Consider the following 9,482-nt stretch of genomic DNA (forward strand, 5'->3'; position numbering starts at 1 on the left):
AACGTGGCAAATTCAGGGTCATGTGCTACGATCAAAAGCTCTACCAGCCACTAAATGGACCCGTTTTCTCCACTGAATGAGCTTCAGCTAATTGAAGCGTTCATGGCGGCGTTGAATGTCAGTTTAAAGGACCATTTCAGGGATTTTTCTATGCAAGTTATTGGTGTTGTCGGAAATCATTCACTCTATGTAGATAACTACAGATTTATGCCAGGATGATGTATTTTTTGTGCGCCAACAGGATCACATTGGTTCCCTCCACACAGAAAGTTAATGACATTTTCCAATTGGATTGTGGATTATTGCAGAAAATAATCTCTGTGGCAAATAAATGTTTTGTTCAGCAAGATAATCTTCACAAATGATCACCACTTTCTATCAAAGAAAGAATCAGCAGTATAAATCAGAACTACGGTCACATGACTTCATGTCACCACCACTAAGCTAAAGGTAGTGTTCTAGTGATGTCGTCTCATTTAGCTACTCGCTAGCAACCGCCTTTTTAAAGGCACGTAAAAGCTTCAAAATGTGCCGGCTACGATATAAAATATTTGGTAAATACTCTTCAAAAATCATAAAAGTGGTGTTCGTTTGTAAAGATGATCTTGCTGAAAAATGTTTATGTACCATAAACCTTTGTTTGCAACAGAGATTATTAACTTCCTGTTGAACGCTCTCTCCATATTTAGACGTAGTTCAAAGTTACAATCACACTCGTATCATATTTAAATGATCATAATTCAGGCATTGAAGCTATTTTCCAGAAACTTAAAAGCACAACAAGGATTTCAAACAGGGTCAGAGTACATCTCTCAACATATAAATCAAAATGTAAATTTTATTGTGAATAAAAAACACCATAATGCTGCTCTTTTCATGACAGCGGTGATATTTTTACGTCATCTTTATTTGTAAGAAGGCACACGGGGAATCTGATGGTGAATTGACCGTTTACATGTGAACCACATGTGGAAAAGGTAAAACATTCTGATTATTATGTTATTGTTTAACTGTCTCAGACTGTACTGGTTTGAAAAGTGACACCTTTTTATTATCTTCAAAAAAGTCCTGTTAGTTTGGTTAAACATCAGAGACCTGATTATCTCAGACTTTGGTTTTTGTCTCATAGTCAGCGTTTAAGGTCTGAAGGTTTTAAAGGGTCAGTGTGCTGTAACACTACTTTTTCTATTTGTCAGAAATTGTTGAGTGGTGATAAAAGTGTGTTCCAGGCTGTTAATCAGCAGCAGCGTCAGTGAAACAGTCAGAAAGCTCCGACCTCAGTCCCCCACGGTCTGTAGGGTTTACTGCTGCTGCTGCTGTGAGGAGTCTGGGAGGACGAGGAGGAAGAGGAGACGGGAGGACTGGTGGTGGAGGGGAAGGAGGAGGGAGGGAGGATGGGGAAACCTCTGTGGAGGCTGATGGGAAACGATGCCGAGAGGGAGAGGAGGGAGGCGGAGAGAGGAGCAGGGGCGCGGGGGAGCATGAGAGACGAGGAAGAGGACGGGGAGGAGGTGGAGTCTGCGTGGGAGGAGAAGGAGGAGGCTACGCTGCGCTGTGACAACTCCGCCAGCCTCTGGGGGGCGCCACCTTCTGCGGAATCTGGAGAGACAGCCGGTCCGTACGGTGCGGCGGTGGCCGTCAGAGGCCGGAAGGCTGCGGCGGTGGCGACGGCAGCGGCTGCAGCAGCCCAGTGGTGGGGGTGGAAGGGGTGAGGTAAAGGGTGAGGCTGCTGCTGCTGCTGCTGCTGCTGGTGGTGGAGGTGGTGGTTAAGTGGCGAGTGGGAGGCCATGGCGACGGCTGCAGCGTCATGCTGCGAGGAGCAGGAGGTGAGGTGGGAGAGGAGGCGGGAGCGCAGGGGGTCACTGGAGTCCAGGCCCTCCACGGCGCACAGGTAGCGGGAAACCTCCGTCACGCACTCCCTGAAACCCAAAGACAGGAAGTCCAGGGCCAGAGCGTGGGCGTCAAAATAACCTGCAGACAGAGAGAGAGAGAGAGGTCAGTTTCCTGAACCACGTGAGGAACACCATGTCAACCAATCAATGGACAGGAAGTGCAAGACGCTCTTCATTTGGGGATATACTTGTTCTAGTTTTCCCGGGTGATCCGCTCACTTTTTGTTTGTTCTGTTTGACTTTACATGCTGCTGGTAAACCCAAAGGAGCGCTGCAGAGTCGGCCAGTGAACGCAGCAGCAACAATGACCTCGTCCCTCTCCCCCTCCCTCACACGTCCCCCCCCCCCCCCACCCCGCTGGCTTAATGAAAGCAAACAGCGCTGCTCAGGGTCAAGTGGTGCTTTTATCCCTGCAGTCCTTTCCCATGGACTCCCCACCTCCCTCTGTTTGACTGACATTCCTCCACTCCGACATTCAAACTCACTTCAAACGCGTCTTCTGTTAAAAGCTGCACTTGAACGCATCATGACGACGGCCGACTCACCAGCATCTTGCAGAAATAACTGTTAAAGGGAAAACTCAGCTCCTTTTATGTGGATTTCTATTCTGTGTTGATGGTAGATTGAGTTTCCTGAAGCAGAAACATTCTCAGTCAATCCTGCAAAACTGCTGCTCTTGGTGTTGGTCCAAGCTGATTCAGACTTCTTGTCCTCATCATAGACTGTGTTTCAAAAGGTCCGCATGTTGGCCATTGCCATCTTGTTTTTTTGCCTTTGCTACCTTGGTTTCTGGCGGTTGCCCTCTTGGTCTTTGGCCATCACCATCTTGGTATTTTTAGCTGTCCTCATTTTGGTATTTGGCCGTCACCATCTTGGTTTTTGGCTGTCACCATCTTGGTTTTTAGCCGTCAGCATCTTGGTTTTTGGCCGTCACCATCTTGGTTTTTGGCCATCACCATCTTGGTTTTTTGCCGTCACCATCTTGGTTTTTGGCCATCACCATCTTTGTTTTTTTGCAACCATAAGTGACCCGAGAAGATGGAGCTATGTGCAACTGAACACTGATTTTTTAGGCGACAGAAATGTTACAATTAAGTTGATGAAGTGAAAACACACTGAGGTTAAAATTGTAAGATGAAAACCGACTGAACAATGTTGATTGAGACCACAAATTCATGTTTACAATGTTTACTGAGATAATTAATCAAGTTAAGAAGTAGGCTCATTTTCTCATAGACTTCGATACAACCGGGCTTCTTTTTTACAACCAGAGGAGTCGCCCCCTGATGGCCAACAGAGGAAATGCAAGTTTCAGACACCTGGTTTCTGTCGGCCAACGTAGCTGTGACGGACATGTTGTTTGGTACTTCAGAGTAAAAAAGGATTCATTTATCTGGTTACCTTTCCCTCCGGTTGCCTGCAGCACCTTCAGATGGTCCACAGTCATCTGCAGAATCTCAGCCTTCTCTAGTTTAGCTGACCCCTGATGAAACAAACCAACAGTTAAAGCAGGATAAGCTGAAAGATACAAATCTGTACAAATCCAACCAGGTTCAATCATGATAGTTACACCGAACTGAGAAAAAGGTTGAGATCCCTTTAAACAGTGGTGTCAGTGTGTGTGATATAAGACCATGCTGGTTTTCTGTCCAAACGAACACAACAGCAGCTGGATTCACTGGTTAACACCTTCACTTCTCCAATATCATTTTAAAAGAATTACAATGGCAAGATAAAGATTTCATAATTATCCATGATAACAACGTTTTTGTTTAGCATTAAAGGAGTATTTTGCGGGAAGAAAATACACAGCTCTTAAACACTTAAATCACACATCAGATCTTAATGAACCAATTCTTCAAGTTGAAAGTCTTTACTGTTGAAAACAAAATGAACAACATTCTTCTGGACAGTCTGCAGTGGTACTTGGGGGCGTCTGCTGCACCTATACATAACATCCAATAGGTGCTCAATTAGATTTGGAGGAACCCAGGACCCACTGCACCAGGAGGAACCCAGGGCCCACTGCACCAGGAGGAACCCAGGACCCACTGCACCAGGAGGAACCCAGGACCCACTGCACCAGCAGGAACCTAGGGTCCACTGCACCAGGAGGAACCCAGGGCCCACTGCACCAGGAGGAACCCGGACCCACTGCACCAGCAGGAACCTAGGGTCCACTGCACCAGGAGGAACCCAGGGCCCACTGCACTAGGAGGAACCCGGACCCACTGCACCAGCAGGAACCTAGGGTCCACTGCACCAGGAGGAACCCAGGGCCCACTGCACCAGGAGGAACCCGGACCCACTGCACCAGCAGGAACCTAGGGTCCACTGCACCAGGAGGAACCCAGGGCCCACTGCACCAGGAGGAACCCAGGACCCACTGCACCAGGAGGAACCCAGGACCCACTGCACCAGCAGGAACCTAGGGTCCACTGCACCAGGAGGAACCCAGGGCCCACTGCACCAGGAGGAACCCGGACCCACTGCACCAGCAGGAACCTAGGGTCCACTGCACCAGGAGGAACCCAGGGCCCACTGCACTAGGAGGAACCCAGGACACACTGCACCAGGAGGAACCCAGGACCGACTGCACCAGGAGGAACCCAGGACCCACTGCACCAGCAGGAACCCAAGACCAACTGCACCAGGAGGAACCCAGGACCCACTGCACCAGCAGGGACCCAGGACCCACTGCACCAGGAGGAACCCAGGACCCACTGCACCAGCAGGGACCCAGGACCCACTGCACCAGGAGGGACCCAGGACCCACTGCACCAGGAGGAACCGAGGACCCACTGCACCAGCGTAGGATTTCATCCCGGTACCTAACAGCAGTCAGGGTACCGTTGGCTATGACATGGAGGTGGACCTGATTGGGCTGCAGGTACCGCCTCATGCTAAAGCTAGTGACAAGGACACTCGGAGAACCCAAAACTAGAGAAGGAGAGAACGCCTGTCTACGGCCTCCACATCAAAACCATTCCCTTGTTGGGGCTTGTCTTACTTTTTCCAGAAGTTGGACAAAGTTTAATTGACTTGGTGTTATACTGCGATGATTAAGTGTTCATTTATTGAGCTGTGTATAAAAAGTGGGATTTGACTGATTATTTGATAGAGTGAAGTTACAATGTGGAGATCAGAGATAAACAGCACATTCAGACTGAATATAAATGGCGAAAAAAAAATGCTCTGCAGGTGAAATGTTGGAATACATGATGGTTTTGCAGATCATGAGAGTATTTGGGCAATGATAATATTATGTATGATTTAACTAGTTTAGTTTAGTCAGTTTTGTGATGACACATATAATCATGTCAGGTTGTCATTATGATATAGTTTAAATTCAAGCACAACGTGACTGCAAACTACAAAGAAATGAGACACAGAAGGTTCAGTTTTGTCATCTATGTCATTTCCTTAGAAAAGGAGTCAGCAGGTAAATGATGCATGTGGGGATGAGAGGACGGTCACAGCAAAAGTTTCATTACAAAACCCCTCAACGGATCGATTTGCCTGCTTTGATTTGCGCTTCGCTTGATTTCGGTGAACTCTGAGACGTGAAACTCAGAGTAGAGACAGAGAGACGGTTTGTCCATCGTACAAATGAGTCTCTTGTCAAATAAAACAGGACACGAAGCTGCTGCTGTGTGGTGTGACCTTAAACCCAGAAACAACGGAGCCCAACAGAACAGAAAGCATTTTGTTTTATTGAATTGAGGTTTCCAGTGTTGCTTCATCTCCGGTCGAGAGCTGAGTCTATCTGTGGGTTCTGTTTGGATCCTTGGAGAAGCTTCTGGAGAAACAGACTCACCTGCTTCTCGAAGGCTGTTGGGACGAGCCTCCGTAACTCTGACAGACTGTTGTTGATCCTGTCTCGCCGTCGCTTCTCGATAATCTGACAAAGACGAGAAAACGTTGAGAATCTCAAACCTAATACCTACCTTATACATGTCACCATGAAACTCTCATTGTTTAATAACATTCAGACAACTATATTTGCTATTATTGGTATTTTCTGAAATGTTATGTTTAAATATGCAAATGAGGAATTATCTAACGATAACTTCAGAAGAATTTAGGAGAAATCTTCAGACGCAAATAGAGAAAGAAAATAAATGTTTTCTTTCTGCTCGTCTGGAAGAAGACAAGTGATGGAAGATAAACTTTACCCCTCTGCGTTTTTTCCTTGCCATCACTTGAGTGGTTGTGGTCGGTGATCCACATCTTATTAAAGACGCCTTCATGTGCCTGAAACCCACAAGCATATCATAAACATGTGACCGCAAACTAATCCAGGAGGAACGTGGAGTAACGTTTGATTTAAATGTGACAACAGATTGAGATTGTGATTGTGAGATTATTTTGTACAACTGGTTCCATATTGACAAAGTAAAAGGATCTAAAGTTAAACATTGTTGTCAATTAAATCAGAATATAATTCTGGACATTAATTCTGGACATTGAGTACTTTTACTTTTAAGTATTTTTAGACTGTGATATTTCTACTTTTCCTGAATTATAAAACAATTTACTTCTTCGTCCTAAAACAGTAGCTGTAGATGTTACAGTAAGATAAACAGAAATAATATGAAATATTCTCTTCATGTTGACATTCTGGTCGATTCGAGAAAAGAAGACATTTAACAAAACCAACACTGCTTCACTTTTTCTCCACACAAACTTTTTCTCGACTAACAGACGTCCCTTCAACATCGTTCTCACTCTTCCTCGTTGGAATTACCAATCCAAGGTACTTCAGCTACTTTTTTCTGATAGACACTTTTACTGCAAGTAAAGGATGTGAATACTTCTGTTGAAGAGACATGTTTTTCTGGAGGTTGTTGAAAGGGATTGTGGGAAATGTAGGACATGCTGGGAATCAGTGAACGAAGTTGAAGCACCGAAGGAAGGTTGGGGGATTAAATACTTATTTCCAACATAACTTCAACAACTCACAGTTTGTATCAGTTGGTTTCACCTTTAAGTATTAGATTGTTGTTTTATTGATATTCAGATATGACGTTTGTTTTATCCAGCCTGCAGCGCCAGCCGGGTGGGGTCTTACTCTGCTCACATCATGACAGGCCTTGTTGGAATCATTTCACTTAACTGCTCACACTTAAATCTTCAAGTGTTTTATACCAAAAAAACAAAAAACAAAACAAAAAAATCCAGTTTGAAACAAGTGAAAGCAAATCTCCAAATGTCAAAATAGCCCATTGAAAGGGAATCATGGGGCATTTGGGACTTTTTTTAAACTTTTACTTTTACTTCATGAACTGGTTTGATTTATACATAACTGACATATATAATATATCCATCCATCCATTTTCTACCGCTTTATCCTGTATTCAGGGTCACGGGGGGGGGGCTGGAGCCGATCCCAGCTGTCATTGGGCGAAGGCAGTATATATATATATATATATATATATATATATATATATATATATATATATATATATATATATATATTTCCCCCCTTCATTTCAATGATGCCAGTAAGATGTTTTAGTAATATGCAGTGCAGGACATCCAGTATACTTCTCAGTCAGTTTGATGAAAATATGAATGTATGCATATATGTGGTTTGCGGCCTCTCCTGTAGCCTATATTTATACAGTTGTAGTATTTAAACATATTAATCTGTTAATTTAATGTGAAATACATTTTTATAAATATTGGTCTGATTCGGACTCATTATTGTATTTATAATTCACATTATTGTATTTACACATAACGGTCCTCTTTAATGACAAACAGGTCACTTTAATAGGAATGACTAAATGTAATCATCTTTATCGCTTAATATTTTAACATTATATATAATATTATGGCTGCACACGATTAGTTATAATCGGAATATTTTTGAAATGTTGCCATTTAATTAAGATCGCCCTGCAGACTTTTCGAGCATGTTCCCTCCTTTCCTTTAGCATTTTAACTTGTATCTAATATAATAATGTTTCAGATAGATTTCATAATTAACCACTGATGATTTTCATCGTACAATATGATCCTCACTCACCCTGAATAACTGCTCTCACTGCCCACATCGATGGTCTCCTCCACGTCACTGTCTGCCGAGCTGCTGTCCTCACACGGCCGCTTCATGATGCACGGACGGCGGGGAGGGCTGTCCGCGTCTCCCGGGAGGAAACGTGGAGGTTTGGTAAAAACTAAAGTTTCCTCCAACTCTGAACAAAACAGCGTTCTGAAGTGAAACTAAACTATTATAAACTACAACAAAATGCGCCGTCGAGGAGCACAGATGCGTGTATTATTATTATTATTATTATTATTATTATTATTATTATTATTATTATTATTATTACAGAGCTATAGATGTGTTTGGGTTGTGAAATCTAGGAGCTGATGAAGAAGTTTCAGGTTAGTTTCCTCCCCAGAAAAAAAAAAACTGGAAGCGACAAAAAATGTTTCCTGTTGCAGAATTGTGAGCTTAACGATCCCTCCCCCTAAAAAATAAGTAAAAGAAAAGTTTTCCGAGTTTAAAATCTTCCAAAGCTTCCAGAAGTTGTTTTCCCAGCGGAGTGTGTCCGGTAAATAGTCCGAGGCAGGTGGCCCGTGTGTCGGCTGCTGACAGGACTTGTGACCGTGTGTCCTCCTCTTCTGCTGGAGCTTTCCCACGGAGCCTGGGAGCCACGCACACACACACACACACACACACACACACACACACACACACGCACACACATGCTCTCTCGCTGGAACCGCCCACGTGCACTCAAACACCACTTTGAGATGGGAGTTGTGTGGCCCTCCTCTCCTCATCATACCGCCTGTCTGCTGGTTCAGACGGAGTGTGCGCGCGTGCGTGCGTGCGTGCGTGTCGGCATGCATGGGAATGAGGCCACTTCTGCCAGTAAAAAAAATAGTCCTTATATAAGACAACAGGTTTCAGACTGGACTATTACAGTGAACCTGAACGCATCAGCTTTCTATTCTAAGCAAAAAGGCGTCAACCTCCACTGAAAAGTGAAACCAAGTTAAAGTGCCTTAAACCTGCATTCTCTCTACTGGCCATCAGGGGGCGACTCCTCTGGTTGCAGAAAGAAGTCTGATTGTATAGAAGTCTATGAGAAAATGGTCCTACTTCTCTCTTGATGTATTATCTCAGTAAACATCGTAAACATGAGTTTATGGTCTCAATCTCTAGTTTCAAGTCTTCTTCAATCCAGCATGATGTTCATTCCGTCAGTTATGGTCCATTTAGAGTCCAACAGACCAGAAAGTTCATTTCTGTCCTGGAAATGCTAATTGGCACATATTTGATAAGATGATGCATCATTTGCATATTTTACATTTCAGAAAACTTGTAATATTAAAAAAAACTCTTTCATTGATGTTCCCACGTCTCTGCAGGGGGAAAAATAGTGTGTGTGTGTGTGTGTGTGCCAGCCGTTCCCACAGCTCCCCAATGAAACCCAATCATCGTGTGAGAGAGGTCTCTCTCTCTCACACACACATACACACACACACACACACACACACTCATACACTCGGATGTCTTTTCACACCTGCTAATCTTTTTTGCAATACAACAAGGATTTAATGCAGGAATTATAA

The 9,482-nt window shown here is 44.0% G+C and overlaps 1 protein-coding gene across 1 annotated transcript; it reads right to left on the reverse strand.

Moving 5' to 3' along the window:
• Positions 1 to 566: 566 nt before the first annotated feature.
• On the reverse strand, positions 567 to 8,615 carry hey2 (hes-related family bHLH transcription factor with YRPW motif 2). Its single transcript, XM_084030707.1, has 5 exons — positions 7,924 to 8,615; positions 6,068 to 6,146; positions 5,710 to 5,793; positions 3,294 to 3,375; positions 567 to 1,971 (listed from the first exon to the last, which is right to left on the reverse strand). The coding sequence occupies exons 1-5, from the start codon at positions 8,007 to 8,009 to the stop codon at positions 1,262 to 1,264; spliced, it is 1,041 nt and encodes a 346-aa protein (XP_083886833.1). The 5' UTR covers positions 8,010 to 8,615; the 3' UTR covers positions 567 to 1,261.
• Positions 8,616 to 9,482: the final 867 nt, after the last annotated feature.

The sequence above is a fragment of the Eutrigla gurnardus genome (genome assembly GCF_963514095.1).
Source record: "Eutrigla gurnardus genome assembly, chromosome: 16".
NCBI classification, from domain to species: Eukaryota; Metazoa; Chordata; class Actinopteri; order Perciformes; family Triglidae; genus Eutrigla; species Eutrigla gurnardus.

Coding starts and splice junctions, on each gene's coding strand:
- hey2 (XM_084030707.1), bottom strand. CDS start 8,009: ATGAAGCGGCCGTGTGAGGACAGCAGCTCGGCAGACAGTGACGTGGAG. Junction 3,376..5,709: donor CAACAGCCTTCGAGAAGCAG/GTGAGTCTGTTT, acceptor TTGTTTCATCAG/GGGTCAGCTAAACTAGAGAA. Junction 1,972..3,293: donor GCAGGCAACCGGAGGGAAAG/GTAACCAGATAA, acceptor CTCTGTCTGCAG/GTTATTTTGACGCCCACGCT.